This window comes from Sturnira hondurensis, unplaced genomic scaffold (genome assembly GCF_014824575.4).
Source record: "Sturnira hondurensis isolate 20B ecotype Veracruz unplaced genomic scaffold, ASM1482457v3 Scaffold0004068, whole genome shotgun sequence".
In the NCBI taxonomy this organism is placed as follows: Eukaryota; Metazoa; Chordata; class Mammalia; order Chiroptera; family Phyllostomidae; genus Sturnira; species Sturnira hondurensis.
Window position 1 is genome coordinate 179,258 of NW_028076699.1, and position 20,728 is coordinate 199,985.

General features: G+C 42.7%; 1 protein-coding gene across 13 annotated transcripts in view; it reads right to left on the bottom strand.

Moving 5' to 3' along the window:
- FGGY (FGGY carbohydrate kinase domain containing) overlaps positions 1–20,728 on the bottom strand; it is a 399,534-nt gene that overhangs the window by 80,057 nt on the left and 298,749 nt on the right. For all 13 annotated transcript variants that reach the window (XM_037043133.1, XM_037043139.1, XM_037043138.1 and 10 more), the window contains one exon: positions 8,462–8,536. In XM_037043133.1, coding sequence (XP_036899028.1) covers positions 8,462–8,536 — 75 coding nt within the window. The remainder of the gene's footprint in view (positions 1–8,461; positions 8,537–20,728) is intronic.

Here is a 20,728-nt window from a genome sequence, read left to right on the forward strand (position 1 = left end):
GCAGAGGAGGGGAAGAAGGTAGGTCAGCTGGAGGGTATCCTAAATCAGAGATTTGAGAAGTGGTCTGAATGCTCCCCTGACCCCCAGAGGGTGGAATGTAGGGCAAACCCCTTCGACAAGGCTGACTGCAGAGCTGTGCATCCTGGTGCCTCTGGGAGTGACTAGAGGGTGATCTGGGCACCAGGCAGCAGGAAATCCTGATTGCTGTGGAATAAATGATGAGGGAGGAAGGCAGTTGAGAAGCAAAAACACAGCAGTTCCAGCCCAAAGGTCCATGGGGTTTGTAGAGGTTATTAATGAATTTGGTAAGAATATGGATTAGGTAAAACTTGGGCCAACAAAGATAATCCACAGCTGTAGTGTTTTTTTTTTTTAATTAAAACATGTTGTACCACATAAAGCCAGATCCTACTTATTGATTATGGGTTGATTACCCCCAGATGTTCTTTCCTAAGGTTTTTGGCAGTCATGAACTCTCTTGAGAACATAATAAAACCTATTGACCTCCCCAGAAAAAATTTGTATACAAAATAACATTATGAATAATTTTAAGAGGCCTACAGATGCCCTTGTGTCCACCACTGATCACTGAGCGCCCACAGATTACTGATAAGCCTTGACTGCTCTGGGGCATGAATCGACAGCAGCTAAGATCATGGTTTTTGAATTTAAAAAAACCTAGTATGGTATTAATGTAGGAGGGTGCAGCAAGGGGGCCCCCCAAAGAAAAATTTGCAATGGGGTCCAGAACTCAGGGTATCCAAGAAATATTAAAAATATGGGATGTCCTCACCCCCACAAGTCTGAGCTGGGGGGATGGGACACATGGGGCAGGGCCATGGAGTTGTTCTGAATACATAGCAATAGTTTCAAAGCTAACCTCTAGAATGGTCATTTAACATATCTATAACCTCTAACTGGTTTCATCGATATGTTAAATAGCTGTGGCCATACTTTGAACCAGGGAGAAGAGAGTGACTTCCACTCAGGATGTAACCGGGAGGCAACACCCCTTTGGTTACAGCACCTGTGCAAGAGCTTGGAGGTGATTAGCTCCACGCCATGGGGCCACGCCTGCCCAGACTCACTATGGCAGCCCTGTTAAACTGGGAGGATATGGGAGACCTAGTGGGTGTGGCCGATTGTGGGAGAAGCCAGAAATGGGACTGCAGAGGAAGACTGGCACGGGAATTTAAACACAGACGTGGCAGCCACTGGAGGAGAACCACGTGCTTTTGGCCAGAATGGGGACTCTCGCAGCCATGTGAGAGAGCATCACCACGTGGCTTTGGCCATAGTGGGGGGGACCCCCCCCCACCACCACCACCACACAGCTGTGAGAAGAATCATCATGCAGCTTTTGCAGAGAACCACCAAGCGGCTTTCTATTTCTTTTCCTGAGATACAGTACCTTGGACTGGGCAAAGGGGGAAAGAAGGACTGTGTATGTTTGTGGGTGTTTTAAGGTACTTTGGGGTTTTGATGAAGACACTAAGTCATTACTCTTGTCTGTATAACTCAAATAAATAATTCCTTTTCACCAATCTCTAACACGGAGAGCTATAATTCTCTGGTGAATTCCCTTCTCTGGTGAAGGAAAAGGCAAACCTAGTAGAGGGTGACCACAGGAGAAGAGGGGGTCAACTAGGTAACATTGTGGGACCCCTTCCCTGGTGGCCAATCCGGGAAAACCATGGGAGACCACATGTGCAGTAGCTTTACAACTACTTGTCACAGTAAAAGCCGCCAAAACTAGCCAGGAAGGATCTGCCCTATAAGAACAGTGTCCCTTCAGCCCATGAAGTCAATCTCTGCTTGTAGTTGGCCTGCTCCCATGTTCTCTGCTATAAACTCTGGGTGTTTTGTTCAAGTTTTTGTCCCAATCACCAAGAACCTGGTTACCTATGCCCACCTGTGACATTAAGGCATTTCACATATTTCTTGAATCAAACCTGTACCTAACCTTTCTAAGACTTCATTCTCACTTTTAAAATGGGAATAATAATATTATATTTTTCATTTGAAAATTCTGTGTATTTTCAGAATTAACATGAAAAAACTGAAATGCAATCTTAGGCTTCATAAATACAGTGGGCCTCACCGTGCGAGGCTGCCATTGTAGTCAGTGTAGGGAGCAGAGAGTCAAGAACATGGAAAGCGTTTAGAGATGAGAGTCATTCTGGTCATTAGGCCTCTGCTACACACTCAAAGGTTATCTCTAATCAATGAGAAATGTAAAGATTGCATACTGTTATCCCCATTAAGGAGTTACACGATTTGCTTCAGGCAACGGAGTCCGCATAGGAGGGCTAAATGCCTCCCAATAGATACAGAAATGCTGTGCAAAATTGCTGTTTCTCATGTTTCTAAAGCCAGGGACTTGGGCTCAAGTGCCTAGAGGGCCTGGGTTGAGATGAACACAAAGCCCATTGCCTGGGAAAAGGACAGAAAGGATCCACGGAGGGCACTCCCTCCACAGGGGCAGCCTGCCCCTCCCTCCTGCAGCGTTGTTGGCTGGAACTTCCCACTCAGCCTGGCCTGTGGCGGGGCCTTCCCTCCCTCCGAACCACTCCTCCCTCCTTGGAAGGCTTTGTGCTAAAATGATTTTGTGCTCACCTTTCTGGAAAAAGTGTTTTCACAGAGAAATTTAAATTAAAATTAGGCTATTCCACTGGGAATGTACAGAACCAAATGCAAATCAAGAGACTTCAAATGCAAATAGTACTTTTTAAGGGTCTATTCTGAAAAGAAAACTATAGATGAACAGGCAATGGATAAACTGGGTGTTTGACAGGTTTTTCAATTAAGTGGGATCAAGAAGGAATTTTATTTCACGGAGGGTTTGCGCACAGTCCTGAGTTAACTTCATTACAATATCTCTTCAACTTCATTCTATTTCTCCAAAATACCAATCGTAGATTTTACTATAGAAAGGAATTTGTTTAACTTTAATTTATCAACAACAAACAGGTATCAGGGCCTTCTTCAGAGCCAATGAAATAAAATTTTATTTTCCAGTTTAATGTTGTTAATAAAATATCTATTATCAGAATGCTTAATTAAAATGCACATTTTTTTTTTTTGCCTAAAAGATCAGCACAACCAGATACTTTTGCAAGAGGCTGAACTCACAATTCAATTGATTCCACAATAAAGTCTTATTGAAAAATCTAGCTGTCTTAAATGGCCTTTCCTTCCTGGTATTATAAAGGTCATCAAGACAATATACAAAAATAAATAAGATAGCTTTTAGTACACGTATGGTCCATTACATACCAGACTGATTTTTCAAATGTCTGGTACTTGGGAAAATGCAGCGGGGCCCCCGCCACTTCCCACCCCTCACACTGCCTGCCTGTGTTAAGTTTACCCTCATTTACACATTTTAAGACTTCTGCTGCTGTGTTGTCAGCAGCCTGGGGACCTCAGTGAGACAATCTGGCCAAATTAACAATGTTTTCTAAGAGTGGCAAGTCAAAACTGTTCTTGGGAATGCCTGGAAGCTTATTTTATCCATGCAGGTTTCACAAATAGATCAAAGAAGAATGCAGTGTGGTGAAGCGCAAAGAGCAGAAGCGTGGGAGTGAGCCAGAGGTTCAAATTCCGACTCTGCCATGCACTAGCCAATTTGGCCTTGGCAAGTGGTTTCCCCTCTGTCTGTAAAATGAGGACAATCTCCTCTACTTACAGGTGACTGTCCTAAGCCACAGGTGTATAGGGCACTCTGTTTGGTGCCTGGCACTCAGAGCGGGTATCAATGATAAGTCACTATCATTGTCATCATGTGATAATGAGAGTCAAGGGCCCCTGACCCATCCTGTGGGGCCTTGTTTTTCAGGTCCACCTCTTAGCAAGGACTGGGAAAGATGAGCATCACACAGCTCTGATTGTCCAGGAATATTCCTTTCAGTGCAAGCGATTCATTCCACTATAACAAGATTTTTCATACAGTAACATGAATGAGTCAGAAAATATAAGTTCTTCCACACATTATCTATTTAGTTTTATTTTAGAAATCCCAGCTCTGCCCCTTACTAGTTATACGGAACTGAGCAATTAACCTCACTGAGACTTAGGTTTCCAATCTGTGGAGTAGGGACTGTCATACCTACCTTCTGAGCCTATCAGATAATGTGTGTAAAATATTTAGCACACTGCCTGGCACATAATACCCCAAACTACATTATTTATTATCCTCATAATTACTATAAAACTAGATCACTAAATAAATGTTTTTACTGCTGATACACATTTCTGTTCTTCATTTTCATCTTACTTGTCACTTCTTTCATTTTGATGGATGTCAGAATTGTCTGTTTTTGACCAAGTCCCCATAAATAAAGCAAGCTGACTGATTTCACCGAACTGGTCAAGCTACTAAATCAATAAGACAGCTGCTTCAAAAAATCGAGTCAAACTGGTCTATAAACTAAGAGGACCGTTTAATGAAGTTGGCTGATTCCATACTCCTACATAACAGTTGCAGTCAAGGCCACACGTTCCTTGAGTGGTGCGGAAGTTCTGTTCTCTTATCAGATGTGCACGGCGCCTGGACACATCTGCATGAGAAAAGTGCCTTTGCTGGTGATACAGCATGTTAAAAAAATACATGTGGTTTCATTATTTGAAACAATGAGGCCAGGGAAGAGGCATGGAGAAACAATCACCAAATAACATATAAATATGTCCATACAGCATTAACAACTTTGTTTAAATAGGCATGTTTCTGAAAAGAAATTTTGAATATGAATTAAATGAACTGATTTTTCCTTTATGTTGATCCCTGTTTTCTCTCCAGAGTGACTAAATCTAACTGGATCACTTGTTACATTTCGGGGCTCCTAACACCTCTGAGACCCTGAGAGCCACGACCCACCACCCTGAAAACATACTTTCTAACATGCACACACACGTAATCTTTCATGCATGATTTCAGGGTTGAGAAGCTGCTTGTAGCTCAGCCCACGCATGGATCACCTCTGGAGAATGAGATTCCTGAAACAATCATGTTCAAGCTTTTAGAATTTTGTTTTCATTTTTGACTGGCCTTTGGTTTAGGGGCTCCTAACACTTATGATTTAAATTGTTCCCTTTCTTCATATCTAACCATCAAAGCTCTCATTGAAGCAGCTGATTATCTAAAAACAAATACTTCTGTATTCTAAGAAAGCTTACTATTTAAACAAACCCTGTCATTAATTTTTTGCAAAGTGAATAATTATCATGTTTTATAAATTTAGACATTCTTAATTCCAGTTTTTTCTTATTGCCAATATACACGGCATCTGCTCACTTGCTTCTATTTAATTGAACTTAGAAGATAAATGAGATAAATGACAAGTATGATGTTCAAAGACTTTAACACCTTTCAGCTCTCTGAGGTTATTAATAAAGTAGGTGAAGAGCTTTACCAAGATTTCCTTCTGAACAGACACCCATATCTCTTTGGCTAGATCCCTTTCAGTAAGAATCTCTGTCACAAAAGCATATGATGCAGCCTGGGGAGCATGGGGTTTAAAGTGTATTGATACCATAAGTCTCTGTGAAAATGCCATTAAAACTTCCACAACCACATCAAAATGACGACAACTAACCTACATAACAACCGTCATTCAGAACTGCCTAAAATCTTGCTGAATGAAAGTCCTACAACCAAAGATATAAAGAAGCTGCCACTTTGAGACTGGCAGGAAATGCGGAGATTTTGAATAAGCTGGCCCCGCACCCATATGTGGCAGATAAAAACTGAGAGGGATATGATATCTCAGCTGTGGAGATTCACTCTGAGGAGTGAGGGGTCCCATCCCTACACCAGGCCCCCCAGCCCAGGATTCCAGTGCCAGGAAGAGAAGTCCCCATAACTTTTGCCTGCAAAACCCAGCTAGATGTGGCAGAGTGAGACAGAAGGCTTCTGGAGTCCCAGGAAGTTCCTTTTAAAGGGCTGCACACAGACTTACTCAGTCTTACTTGCTCTAAGCTCCAGCACTGGGGCAGCAGCTTGAAAGGCACCAGGGACACATGGGGAGGAATTGGACTGTCTGGCATCAGGGCTAGAGCTGCAGGGGCAGCTTTCTCTGAGACAGAAGTGCTGGCAGAGGCCATTGTTCTTTTTCTGAGCCCTTCCCCTAGAGCCAGAAGGTGGACACCATATCTGAGTTTCTACCCATCTAGCTATCACTGTTTGCCTGACCTGGTGACTCCAAGACCCCCACACTCCTAACCTGTGAGCCCACACAAGTTGTCTCCAGTGGCTTTTCCACACGAATGGCCTGTCTTGGCTCATGCTTCAGACTCTTCTATAATCTCCTGAATAAGTAGCATCTAGCCTTGGCGTGCCCTGTATCTCTTGCTAAGTGGCCCCAGGACCAGCACTAGAAGAAGATTGCCTTGGTTCACCACTTGGCCTCTCCTGGGAAGAACTCAGTACAAGTAGCAATCATCTCCAGACTGCTTTGTAGCTCAGGATGGGTGGTCTTGGGCAGAATACAGGTGGTAGCTTGGCCTGTACCTCCTAGAAGGCCCCAGGGCCAGCATACCTGGTGGACAGCTTCAGACCATGGTGAAGCATCACCTGGCCACTTCCACAAGCAACACACTCGGGGTAGACTCAGTGGGCATCAGAGCCCTGCTGAAGAAAATCTTGCTCCATGGGGGTGACCTTTTCTGGTGGTCACAGCCAGTTCTTAGAGCCAATATACCTACATATAAGTCTCTCCCACTGACTTGCCAACAGCAATCAAGGCTCAACTATAAAAGTAGGGTATACATAGCCCACATGTAGGTGTGTGGGAGGGGGTACTAAGCATCTAGAGTGTCCAGCTCCAGAGAACAAGAAGGCTGTGCCACTGGACCCTACAGGACACTCACTACATTGGGTCACTCTCCCAAGCTGGGGAGATATTGCAGCTCTACCTAATATATTAAAAAAAAAAAACAAAACCTCACAGGGAGGCTACCAAAGTGAGGAGACCAAGAAATATGTCCCAAATAATAGAACAGAGCAAAACTCCAGTAAAAAAACTAAACAAAATGGAGACAAACAATCTACTAGATACAGAGTTCAAAACACCAGTTATAAGGATGCTCACTGAACTTAGGGGAAGAGTAGATGAACTTGGAAAGAACTTCAACAGCATAAAATAAATACATAATAACCATAAAAAAGAACCAGTCATAAATGAAGAATACACTAACTGAAATGATGAATAATTTACATGGAATCAACAGTGAAGTGGATGAAGCCAAGAATCAAAACAGTGATTTGGAATATAAGGAAGTAAATAATACCCAGTCAGAACATGAAGAAAAAAAGTAAAAGACATAAGGATTGCATAAGGAGCCTTTGGGATAACGTCAAGTGTACCAACATTCGAATCATGGGGGAACTGGAAGGACAAAAGAGAGAGCAAGAAATTGAAAATGTATTTGAAAAAATAATGATGGAAAATTTCCCTAACCTCGCAAAGAGAATACACATTCAAGTGAAGGAAGCACAGAGGCTCATAACGAAGATGAACCCCAAAAGGTCCACACCAAGACACATCATAATTAAAATATAAAAGGTAAAAACAAAGAGAGAATCTTAAAAGTAACAAGAGAAAAGCAATTAGTTACCTACAAGGGAGCTCCCATTAGGCTGTCAGCTGATTTATCAACCAAAACTTTGCAGGCCAGAAGGGATTGGCAAGCAATATTCTAGGTAATCAAAAGAAAGGACCTACAACCAAGATTACTCTACCCAGCAAATCTATCATTTAGAATGGAAGTACGGATAAAGAGCTTCCCAGACAAGAAAAAGTTAAAGAAAGAAGTTCATCCCCACCAAACCAGTATTACATGAAATGTTAAAAGGTCTTCTTGAAGAAGAAGAACAACAATAAGAAAAACAGATAAAAAATATGAGCAGTAAAATGGCAGTAAATACATATCTATCACCAATTGAATCTAAAAAACAACTGAACAAATAGGCAGAACAGAAACAGACTTACAGACACAGAGAACATTTTGACAGTTGTCAGATGGGAGGGAGGTTGGGGAATGGGTGAAAAAAGTGAAAGAATTAAGAAGTACAAATTAGTAGTTACAAAATAATTCTGGGGATATAAAGTACAGCATAGGGAATACAGTCAATAATATTCTAATTAAACTACGTATGATGTTAGAAGGGTACGAGTTATATCCTCATGATTACTTAGTAAGTTACATAATGTCCAATCACTGGGCTGTACACTAATATAATATTGTATGTCAATACAATAATCGAAACATTAAAAATTAGAAAATGACTGGTTTTATAATTATAGGGAAATACAGTTGACCTTTGAACAACACAGGTTTGAATTGTACTCATTCACTTATATGCAGACTTTTTCAATAAATACTATACAAGTATTTTATCTTCCTTAGGATTTTCTTAGCAACATCTGAAAAAAATTTTCAAAGTGGCATTAAAGTATCTTACAGCAATGGCTTGAACTGTAGCCAGGTAGAGAACGGCAAGGTCATCGAGGTCCTGAGACAGTTTCAATCCGCTGACCTAGAGATGAAAACAAAAAAAGAAGAGGATGGCCAAAAGGAACTGCAGTGGATAGAGTTAGTTCCCATGAAACACATTCAGATGTGCTGCTTGCAGAACAAGTTCATATGCAAATCCCCTGTCTGTCAGCTGAATGTGAAATGACTGCTAAATTGTTTAATCTCCAGACCTGGGAAAACTAGCTCTTCTTCTCCAGAGAAATCCTTTGCCTTGAATTAAACAAAAACAAAACAAATACCATAGAAAGATTGTGTCTGAGATTTCTGAGCATGGAATAAAATTTCTCTCCTCTTCTTTAAAAAATCTTGTCTCGCAAACATCTCTGGCTCACAGGCATCAACATGCAGGGGTGGCATGCTTACAAAAGCTGACCTATCTCCAATTCTGCTACTGTCAGGACTCAGTGTGACAGCATCCAGAGGGTATTCAGGGTAAAATAATGGGTCTGCTATAAATGTTATACCTCCTAGGGGGTAATTTAGGATCTGTGGTTTGCAAGGGAATCCCATTAAAATCAATCGGAACCACATGCTTATATGGAATGTGTCAATCTCTGAGAGATTCCAGAACTGAACAGGATGTTGGGCTGGGAGGCCTTTGAGACTCATTCACCATCCCACTTTCATGACTCCCATTCATCAAGGTCTTCTCTTGGGACCTTTCTAGGGGGTTAAGACTGCTGGTTCTGTTAAACCTAGTGTGAAGTTTGTGGGCACTGATACCAGAGTTCACTTTATATTTTCAAATTACAAAAATTAATTCACCTAACATACTTGTACTCAGGGCCTACAGTGTGCACGGTCCAAAATTCAACCAGGTGGTAACATGCATCGTATGTTACAATAGGGGGGCAAGAGATCTACACAGGCCCCTCTCCTTCACCTGTCCAGATTCCATCCCCAGCCATGATAAAGGGGCCAGTAGTGGCCGGTGGACAGGACACAGGTACCATTCTGTTACTGAAACCAGAAACTTGGAAGCATTCTTCCTTGACTTTTCTCTCCCTTCCCATATTTCACCAGTCTCCAAAAAAATGATCCCCCCATTTTTTGCCTTTATGCCTTCTTCATCCTCACTGTTTCACATTATGTCCTTCCTTCCTCATTGCTGAATTAGCCCTGAGCAAATACTTCTTCCTAATGGTGCTCCTGTCTACCATGGAGCGAGTGATTATTCTCAAATGCAAATCTGATCATGTAACTCTCTGTTAAAAATTCTCCACCTTGCCCTGATTTTTAAAAAAATAAAAAAAAATTAAATCCTCACCTGAGGAAATTTTTTTCACTGCTTTTAGAGAGAAAGGAAGGGAGAAAGGAAAGGAGAGACAGAAACATCAATGGGAGAGAGTAACATTGATGGGTTGCCTCCCATACGTGCCCAGAACGGGGATCATATGTGCCTGGACTGGGGATTGAACTCGCAACCTAGGTATATATGCCTTGACTGGGAATTGAAGTCACAACCTTTTGGTCATGTAACAATGCTCCAACCAACTAAACCACACCAGCCAGAGCCGCTTTGCCCTCAATGAGAAGCAGAAATGTTCTTCCTAGGTTTACCCCTGTTCACTACTCCCGTGTCCGAGCTTGCTTACTCAGCATCTTGCATTCCAGCTATTCTGAGTACTCATCTGAAATTGTTAATAAGGGAATTCCTGCAGAGACTTTTTCTTGGCAAATATTTGGGCATCTGGATGAGAAAAGTGTCTTTAATTTTAACCCATAAGAGCAGGTCTGAATGAGAGATAAGAGAGGAAGTCTGGGGGTGCATTTCCTCAAACCAGTAACCCTCTGTGAAGGGACACCTCTCATGAAATTCTCCAGAGATCTACACATTAATAAGCATGCTTGAACTAGGAGAAGCATAAATAATGCTGACAATATAGAAGTTCATTTCATAATCTTCCTCAGGAAATAATTCGCCTAAGGGAATGCAGAGGATGGAAACCAAAACCTAGGTATTCTGACAAACTTTCCTGATGTTATTCGCCACAGTGTCGCCAATGCCTAGCACTGTGCCTGGCACACAGCAGACACTAAGTTAATACGTGTCGAATGTGTGAATTAGTGACAATCCTGTGTTCCCTCTTCCTTTTGTATACTGCTCTATCCTAACAGTCCATCCTTCTGTCATACAATTATGAGAAGACAATGTTTACTACTTCGGTTCCTCATACATTCAGAGGGGAAGAGTCATTTGTTCTGCGCCCTGAGAGAGGACTTTGAAGATCACTTATAGCTGTTTGCTCCATGCTCCCAGCACCTCCAACCTCCATACTTACCATTCCTCACTGGGGGAGTGGTTTACATAAGACTGGAGAAAAAGTAGGGTCCCTTTAGCGCACATGTAAACTTTGTGTGAACTAGAAAAAAGGTGCCCCCTTCCAATGGATTAAATACATAAGGCATGACATTTGGGAGAATAAATAATAAAAAGGAACAGAGTGGACAGAATTTGAGCCCTGTCATATGTCCCCCTCGACTGAATGTTTTGTGTGAGTAACCAGCACCGCAGCATGGCATGCGATGGTCCTGGTCATGAATGGTCTCGATTTCTCTCTCTCTTTCTCTCTCTCTCTCTCTCTCTCTCTCTCCCCCCTCTCTCCTCTATCTCATCTATACTTGCCTAGCCTCAATAACATCTCTGTTGTTGGTCTTCTTGGAAAGCCAACGCGCTATGGCTTAGAGCTCTCTTCTAGAGCCCATCTAGAGGTCAGGCCACCTCTGGCTTCTTCTCCCTGGTCATCAATGTCATGTGAATCAAGTCATGTTCACCAGCATGACTGTGTATGTATCTGCTTGGCAGATCCACATGTTCCTAAGGGTTTGTCCTGAACCAGATTTAGGTAAATTGTAATGGGGGTTGGGGAAAAGTTTGACTTGTATATAAAATTGTACTCTCCTATTAATTTATTAGAAATCTCAATAACCTGTATAATAGCATTGATAATACTGCTAGTTCTATGCTCCTTCTTAATTAGTAAGACTCCAGAAGAGAGGAGCATGATATCATCAGATTTAACTTTCTTAATCCCCAGCAAATATTCATAAGAAATTCTAAAATATATTAGTATTTGAGCAAAAAGATATCACGGGCCCTTCTCTAAATTTCTAGTGCCTCCTGAGTTCAGAAACCACAAGGCAGAAATGAGAAGATAGAAACTGAGCAGAGACTGAGAATGATATAATGATGTTACTGAGCATTAAATATAATTCTTGAGCTTGTCAGGAGCTATGACAAAAGGGGACACATAATGGGTGACACAGCCTTCCTTTTATCGATACATAAAACATACCTGTTCTTCAAGGTGAAAAACACATTCCTGGGAAGAAGACACTTAGTACAAAAGGGCATCAGCCCACACACTTCCATCAGTGCCATTTCCAACATTTCCTCCCCACTAGCACCAGGGCCTTGGAGTTGCAACGTGCCTCACTGAAAAACCTTTCTCTACAGTGCAAAGTTACTACGGCCAGGGCAAGGAGGCCCCTACTTCCTTGACATAGAACCTGATATGCACAGGAAAACAGTAGAAGGCATACACTCATTCAGTCCATTGACTCTTAATAGCAGGGCCCCCAGCCCTGCCTTGACGCAAGTCGAAAGACAGTCAGCCCCAGATGGGACTGGCTGCCATGAGGACCACTCGGGAGGCCCGAGAGGGTCCTTAGGGAGCTGTGTTGGTAGGAAGGTGGCAGCACTGCCCTGGGAGTGCTGGGGAGTGCTGGAGTGCCCTAGAGGAGGTGCAGCGTTGTAACCAGTAAGAAAGCTGGGAGAGGACAGATGCGCAGATACCCCTGGCTGAAGGCTGAAAGGTTCCATCAGTAAGAAGAAATGGGAAGGAAGCGGAAGCGGAAGAAATGTGTCTGCAGTTGCGCACGTGCCTGTTTTGAATGTCTGGATAAGACAGTGAACATATGGGGAAGCGCCACGGGACAGCTGCAGTGGTAAGCATATTTCTTTATTTCTGGCTATTGTGTAATGAGAATTGTAAAAGAAAACACAATTATTATTTAGAGATGTGTGAAAGCTATATATGGTGGCCAAGGAGATGCAAGTTGTCTCTGATCATTTCAACATCTTAGATAATGATTATACAATGCTTACGTACATCTTGGGATTTTTTAGCTTAGAAGAGGGGTGTAGGTGAATGGAAAGATGATGAACTTAGGAAGAAGACATCTGGGTTTAAATCTTGACATTTCCCCTAACTGGCTGCATGACAGTGTGAGTTTTGTATCCTCCCTGAGCCTCACATTTTTTACCTATAAAATGAAAATAATATCTCAAGGCACTTACATGAAGATTACACATCATTTGAAAAATGCCTTACTTTTTCAGCAAGCTGTACTGAGTTTACAAGAGCTAGACACTTGTAGTGCCAACCATGGGTACAGGTGACACTTAAGTTGGACCCAAGGAAGCACACACCAAGGCACATCATAACTACATTACCCAAGATTAAAGAGAAGGAAAGAATCCTAGAAGCAGCAAGAGAAAAGGAGGCAGTTACCTACAAAGGAGTGCCCATCAGACTGTCAGCTGATTTCTCAAAAGAGACCTTACAGGCAAGAAGGGGCTGGAAAGAAGTATTCCAACTCATGAAATCCAAAGACCTACAGCCAAGATTGCTTTATCCAGCAAAACTTTCATTTAGAATGGAAGGGCAGATAAAGTGCTTCTCAGATAAGGTCAAATTCAAAGAGTTCATCATCACCAAGCCCTTATTATATGAAATGTTAAAGGGACTTATGTAAGAAAAAGAAGATGATCAAAACTATGAATAGTAAAATGACAACAAACTCACAACTATCAAAATCGAATGTAAAAAAACAAAAACTAAAACAAACCAAGCAAACAACTAAAACAGGAACAGAATCACAGAGATGATTCTGTGGAGATTACACGGAGGGTTATTGGTGGGGAGGAGAACTCTTTCCTGGGCTGCTGGCTGAACGCAGATTTCCTGAGACCCAGCTCCAGATCGACCGAACCATTGCTGTGGGCCCAGTGACTCACAGTTTCGGCCAGGCCCTGGTGTACAACAAGGTGTGGGAACAACTGTCCTTAATCTTGGTATTGTGAATTCTAGGTTCATAAGCCCTAAAATAGCTGAGATTTTAAAATGCATTAGTAACTTAGTTGGCTAAGTTTCTTCCTTCTCAGTTAAAGAATTGATTATAAAAAGGGGGGCCTAAAAAACAGATTCTCAAGCTCTCTCTAAAAATCATGAAAAACAAGAAACAGGATTCCCAGTCCTCGGATTCATCTAAGGTCGTCAGAACTCCGTGGGGTATCCATAGCTCAGGGCAAGTGATGGGAAGCTTTTCCGTATACAAAGGAGCAGGAGAAATACCCTGTGTGCTCGGTCACGGACGAAGGTGAAGCTGATGGAGAGCGTGGACGTGAAGGTGACCAAAAAAGGATTTATAGAAAACCTCTGGAGAGGAGACAGAGATTGGAGAGCAGGACTGAGATCACCCACAACCTGGAGGAGAAAGGGGACAGACCTCCCCAACGACACGCATAGGCTTCAGTGTCAAGAATCAAGGCGGACTCCTGGCATTGCCTGGAACTCCCTCAGATTTGGAAAATACAGATGAATGTGTTGATACAATGTGGTAGGCAGAATTCTAAAGATATTTCCCCAGGATTCCCACTCCCTGGTTACTCACTTAAACACTAATCTAGGCACTGATGTAAAGAAAGTTGCAGATGGAAAAAGGTATTAGCCAGTAGACCTTAAAGTACAGAGATTATCCTGGATTATCCAGTTGGGATCAACATAATCACATGAGCTCTTAAGAGCAGAAGAGGCAGGCAGAAGAGCTAGCCAAGAGGTGCGGGAGAAGGTGGCAGGAGAAATGAGGCAGAAACGGAAATCAGAGTGACTTAAAGCATGAGAAGCACTAGAACAGCCACTGTGGCTTTGATGGTGGAGGAAGTGGGAACGGAGCTGAGAAACGCAGGTGGCCTCTAGAAGGTGAGGACCCCTGCCTGACAGTCAGCCAGGAAACAGGGACCTCTGTCCTGCCACTGCACAGAGCTTAATTTGGTGAACAATTTCAATGAGTTTGGTAGCAGATTATTCCCATCGCTGCTGATAAGAGCCCTTGGTTCTAGTCTTCTGAAAACTGGAGCAGAGGAACCAGCTGAGCCAGCCCGAGCTTCTGATCTACACAACTGGGAGAAAATCAATGTAAACCTCTAAGTTTGAGGCAATTTATTAAAGCAACAGCAGACAAGAAATGCACCCATGCCAACTGGATGTTGGACTGACACTGCCCCTCCCAACCTCATTCTATCGGTGAACTCGGCCCGGCACAACACGCATTCACTGGCTGTTTGCCGGATGGACCAAGCACCTCGCATCTTTGTCTGCTCTGCTTCTGAGGCTCTAAATCCAAGTCATTTCAACATGTCATGCTGCTGAATCCCAAAGCTGTCCTGGCCCCTATTTGTTGTCATTCAGGCCTGCCTTGGAATTACACACTAACTTGAATCCTATCTTTGGTCCTCTGGCCTTAGTTCTTTTCCTGTATTTCGCTTTTTGGACTTCCTGGTAGATTTCTACTTGATTATGCATTCCCTTGGGAAAAACTCTGTCTGTAATCTACCCCCTCTTCCAGTTTTATTCATTTAGAGTATAAAGAAAGAATAGTTTACTTCTGTAACATAATTTAAAAAGTCAGTAAGATGAGGGGAAAGTATGGCAGACACATTGAAAACAGAGTAAAGTTATGAAAATACAGAGATCTGGTTTTTATTTTAAAATTACTTTTCCCCCAAAGAATATCAATGACCTCAGTTTAAAGTATGTAGGTTCTAATATCACTTCTGGTCTTTTTTCTTCCGGGTAAATAAGAGATTCTCTGAGCCTCAGTCTCCCCATTCTTGTAAAAGGGGGCAACAACACTGTCTGGCAGGGTTGTTATAAAAGTTGATGGTGATGCCTGTAAGGCATCTACCATGATGCTTGGCACAATCACGGTTCCTGAAATATGCTACCTATTATAAATCACAATACCAGCTGCTGAGTTAGTTGTTTCAATAGGAAAAAAACTGCAACATCAGAAAGCCAGTTACACGATACTGAGGATATTAAGCTTTGTTCTAGGATTCCATTTTTCACAAGCAAAAACATGTAAAAATGACTAAACAGCCCTGCCTACTGTGGCTCAGCTGAATGGGCATTGTTCTGCAAAGTGAAAGGTTGCCGGTTCCATTCCTGGTCAGGGCACATGCCTGGTTGCAAGTTCAGTCCCCAGACAGAACACATATAAGAGGTTCTCCCCTTCTCTTTCTCCCTTCCTTCCCCTTTCTCTAAAAAATAAGTGAATACAATTTTCAAGTTAAAAAATTACTAAAACAATTTTAAATAATAACAAAAACACCAACAAACTCATGTCAAAGGGCCCACATGTTGCCAAGGCTTACAAATATATCACTCGAAAAGCTGCTCCATCACCTATCACCCCGTCGGAGAAAGCCACAAGCAAGGATACAATCTCTGGCTTCCACTGGGTTCTTGCAAATACTCATGAGTTGCTAACTCCATCCACATCCGACTCTGTTTAGTGATGCCCACCTCTAGCTAGGATTCAGTCCTCTGGGAACTGGCTAAGATCTCCCAACGCTTCTTTCCCGACTCTCCCAGTTTCCCACATGCGCACTTGCTCTGTGCTTGCTTTGAAGAGCCACAGGCGCAGCGCTCTACCTCCCCAGCAGCGTGAGCGCCATGTGGCCTACATGAGAAAGCACCGCTCTTCAAAAAGCCAGAAAGTAACTTTTCGTTCTGGGTAGAGCTGTGCTTGCAAAATGAAGCACAGGAAACACGTTTCAACCAGTGGTGAACGTGGTATTCCCATGCCTGACATGTCTCTGCGGTTAATTTAATTCTTTGAGTGGGTCTCTCAGGAAAATAATTATTTTAAAAAATCAAAATGAAGAGGTCACACTAATTTGAGAATAAAAACTGGTCATGCATACAAGAAGGAAAGGGCTCTTTCAGAATTCCTACAGCACTAGCTGTTCTGCATGGTACACCAAATCTGAGTTTCCTGTTGTGCTGCGGAGGAAACTGAGGGCCAAGGACTTGGATACAGAGAAAACTGATCTCTACACCTGTAAGACACGTGGTTCCTGCGAGGGACCAAGGGATCATTCGGCTTCTCTGGCTGGTTGTGTGGGGCGATGATGTCCATGGCTGGTGAGCCCAGGTGGTTCTGGGACTAACTAAGGTGGACAGCTCAGGACAGGCTGCCCAGGATTCAAAGGAGACACTTCGAATCCAGCTAGCAGCCTTGTGAACATGTAAACGCCACTGGAAAGGCCCCAGATTCAAAAGCATTTGCTGTCGCTGTCTGTGCAGGCACGGCAGTCTCTGGTTGGATTCCGACAAAATGCTGCAAGGACACCTGTACCTCTCCTGCTTGCTGATGAGAGACTCACCTCACAGAGCTAACCTCACAGGTCATGCGATCGGTACACTTTAAGCCAGGATGCAAATACAGGTCTGACTTCAAAACCTGGGCCCTCTTTACTGTTTCACAGGGGCACAAACTATCCAAACAACCACTCAAAATAGGAACAATCTCTGTCTCTCTCTGACACACACACACACACACACACACACACACACACACAACTAAAACATACAATAATTCCTGATGGTGGGAATTTAGCTTTATCTATCTGTATGTGTGACCATGCCTTGTTTCCTTACTTTAAAAGAGCAATTTTCAACCTTTTTCACCTCATGGCACACGTAAACTAATTACTAAAATTCTGTGGCACACCAAAAGAGAAAGAAAAATATATTCTTTCTTGATAGGATAAAAAAATATAGGTGTAATTTTGATTCATTCACATGGTGTGGTTATTGTGTTGACTTGTGCCATATTTTTATTTGACAGTCTAAGGGAAAAGAGGTCAGTGGCCCTGACTAAATAGTCGGGTATCGCATGTTTTTAAAATTCTTGTGGCACACCAGCTGAAAATCGCTGCTTTAAAAGTAAGCATTTTTGTTTTGCTTTCTGGTTTTAAAGAACCTAGAACCACCAGTGTTAAATGTTTTGACAGTGATAGATTGCCATTAACCAAGCTTCTGCTGAGTTTAAATATCGCACACACAGCCCTTACCTCTCCATGCCTCATTTATTAACTGGAAAGGAGAACTATTTACATAGGTGGCTACTTGGTCCAGGCATTATTAAGTTGCCCACCTCTAACCTTCATCACTTTTTAGCCAAGTTCTGTGGGTCAATACTACGTCACCAAAGGAGAAATAAAACAGCTGGTCACATGGCAGGGAACCAAATGTTAGCAGAACAAAAGGAAATTATTCTTCCAAGCATAATGGAGAGATGCCTGGGTTATGCCCTGTTCCTGCTTGTGAGTGTAGGTACCTAAAGTGGAAGGGTTTAGACCCAGGTCAAAGCAGGAGTTGGCAATTACTTTTGAAATCTGAGCCAGTGAGGTTGGGAAGGAAACTAGGACCATTACTGAGAAGAGACAGGGTCAGAGCTTTAATCCAAGGACCAGGGCAAGGATGAAAATGGGAGAAAGAGTGAGAAAGCTGGTGCTCAGGACAGAGGAGCAGGGACCTGGCTGAGGCATGTGGTGCAGAATTAAGCTGCACATACATGATATAGCTGTTGGGACTCCTTTTTTTATAGTCCTCAACACCCTTTGCAAAGTCCAGAGTTAAGAGTTAAGGCAGGCCCTGATCCATGTAGCTCAATTGGTTAGAGCATTGTTCCATGGACCAAATGTTGTGAATTTGATTCTTGGTCAAGGCACAAGCCCAGGTTGTGGGTTTGATCCCTGGTTGTGGTGCATACGAGAAGGCAACCAATCAATGTTTCTGTCTTATACACTGATGTTTCTCTGTCTCGTTGTCTCCCTCCCCTCCCTCTTTAAAGGCAATGAACCAATGTCCTTGGGTGAGGATAAGAAAGAAAGATAAAGAGTTAAGGCAGCCTCATGGGGGTGTGCATCCTAAAAGTCAGGATTAATATTTGGGTTTTTTTTCTTGAAGCTCTGCCATTTCTTGGCATTGTGACCTCAGGCAGGTCACTATTCATTCCTCATTTGGCAAATAGAGATTGAAATAATCGCTTAACCACAGGCAATACTCAATGACTTCTCTGACCAGGGCACTGTTGAAATTTATAAAGAAGCCACAGCCCCCACCCTCAAACTGTTTTTCTTAAAAAATAAAATAAAATATATGCTACATCTTATGACAGTTCTAATATTATTTTCTTTAGCAAGAAATTATAATTTTTATTGCCTTCAATGCAGGTTTTAATTCTGCTGTTGTATTTCTGGTTGTCTTTACCACTTCTTTTCTCTTCTCATTCCACTGACTTTTCATCTGAACTCATTTTCTTCCTATTAAGTTTCTGCCCTATTTCATAGAGATGTGTCTTAACAAATCCAATGACTATGCCAAAGAACTTTTAATGTTCTCTTTTGGTTTTAGTAGTACATAACTTTTAAGAGGCCTTTCCTTAAGTGTTCAAAATAGTGTTTCTTTTTCTTTGTATGCAGCATGTTTTTCCTAATGGATTCACTTGATCACTTTTTTACTCATTCTAACTAGAGTTATACATATTCAGTGCTTCCCGGCACTCGGGCCACATGATTCCCCCCGAGCCCCTCTCACTGGAACTTGGATTTGGCACAACTCACTGCCAACTCCCAGAGGTGGCAGTTTTTATTTTCTGTAGATTTGTTGGCAAGAGGGGTGTCACTGCTGCCTTTCTAACCCAGAGCAGACAGGCGACATGTAAAACTACACACACGCCTCCTCTCAGGTCACAGGGTTTTCTCGTCCCTGCCCTGTTAACAGTTTTACTCAGGATCCTCAGAAGGCAGAGCATCACCAATTATCCAAAATCCGACTTCCTGCCCCATGGGCTTCTTGGCAGTTTTCTAATGGACTGAACTGAACGGGAAGATAAGATTTGGGTTGTGGAAGAGTTCTGGGAAATTAAACTCACTGCTGCTTCCAAAAAGCAAAACAAAACAAAGAACCCGCAGCGGCAGAGTAGAGGGATGCCTGCCTTGTTTTAGCCTTAAAGAGGCCTTGCAGTTTTAAGTGAGGCGAGCAGAAAGAAGGGAGGTCCAAACTCTCGCAAGGCTGGTGGTTTATCTGTCCATAAGCCATATATTATGCTTAACAAACAACTTACATTTAATCTTTTAGATTCTGGAAAACCTCCTCAGATTCTCTCTGAGAATGTCAGTTCTAGTTTTCCTAGCTGAATGTCATCTAATTATCAAAGTCAGCAATGAGTTTATGCCTTTTTTGTATCTTCACAGGTATTTTCAAGTGACATAGAGAAAGGCTACATGAAGGCTTGCTGGCCAAATGCTGCTTTAAAAAATGTCCAAGTCAGATATTTACTGAGCACCTCCTTCAGCTTGCAGAGATGTCCGTATTACAGGATCAAACTGTGTGGTGATCATGTGTACACACACAGAGAGATGCACAAGGGTGATCTTCCCTACTTTCCTGTGCACTGGGGACCGATACAGCTTCTTTTTCCTTTGTGTTCATAGCAGGTGATCAACAGGCACTCACTGAGTGAACGAACGTCATCAAAGCAAGGGTAACGAACTGGGAGAGTGTGATGCTGCTGCTATAATAGAAGGAGCATAGGGAGTGTTCTGTGGTTTTCTAAGAAAACACCTTTTTAAAAAAATGATCAAGATAAAATGCTAAATGCAACCTATTACCGGTAGGACAGTGATACAAGGAGCCCAAACTGTAGACATCCATACGTCATTCTCTCGCCCCTCCTCCAGAACACCACACGCACTATGATCCCCTGGCCCCGACCCTTTTCCCCACCGCCCTCAGTGTCCATGCCACCTTGTCACCTCCTATCTGAAGCCTTTCCAGACTCCTGAGACCAGGTGGGGCAATCATCTTTGACGCATCTAGGGAGCCTGGGACCCTGAGTGGCACCTGGACTTGACCCAGCATCCCTACTGCCTGTTTATACGCTGTCTGCCCCCAAACACAGTGATACTCCCGAGGACTAGAGCTGTGGCCGGGTACTCTTATACCCCCGCCAACTGTAACAAGGCCTGTGTTTGCTCGGGTCATTAATTAGTTGATAAACAAAAGTGATAGCAATTATAACAAAAATGGGAGCCTTTTCTCTCAATTAACCTGGACAT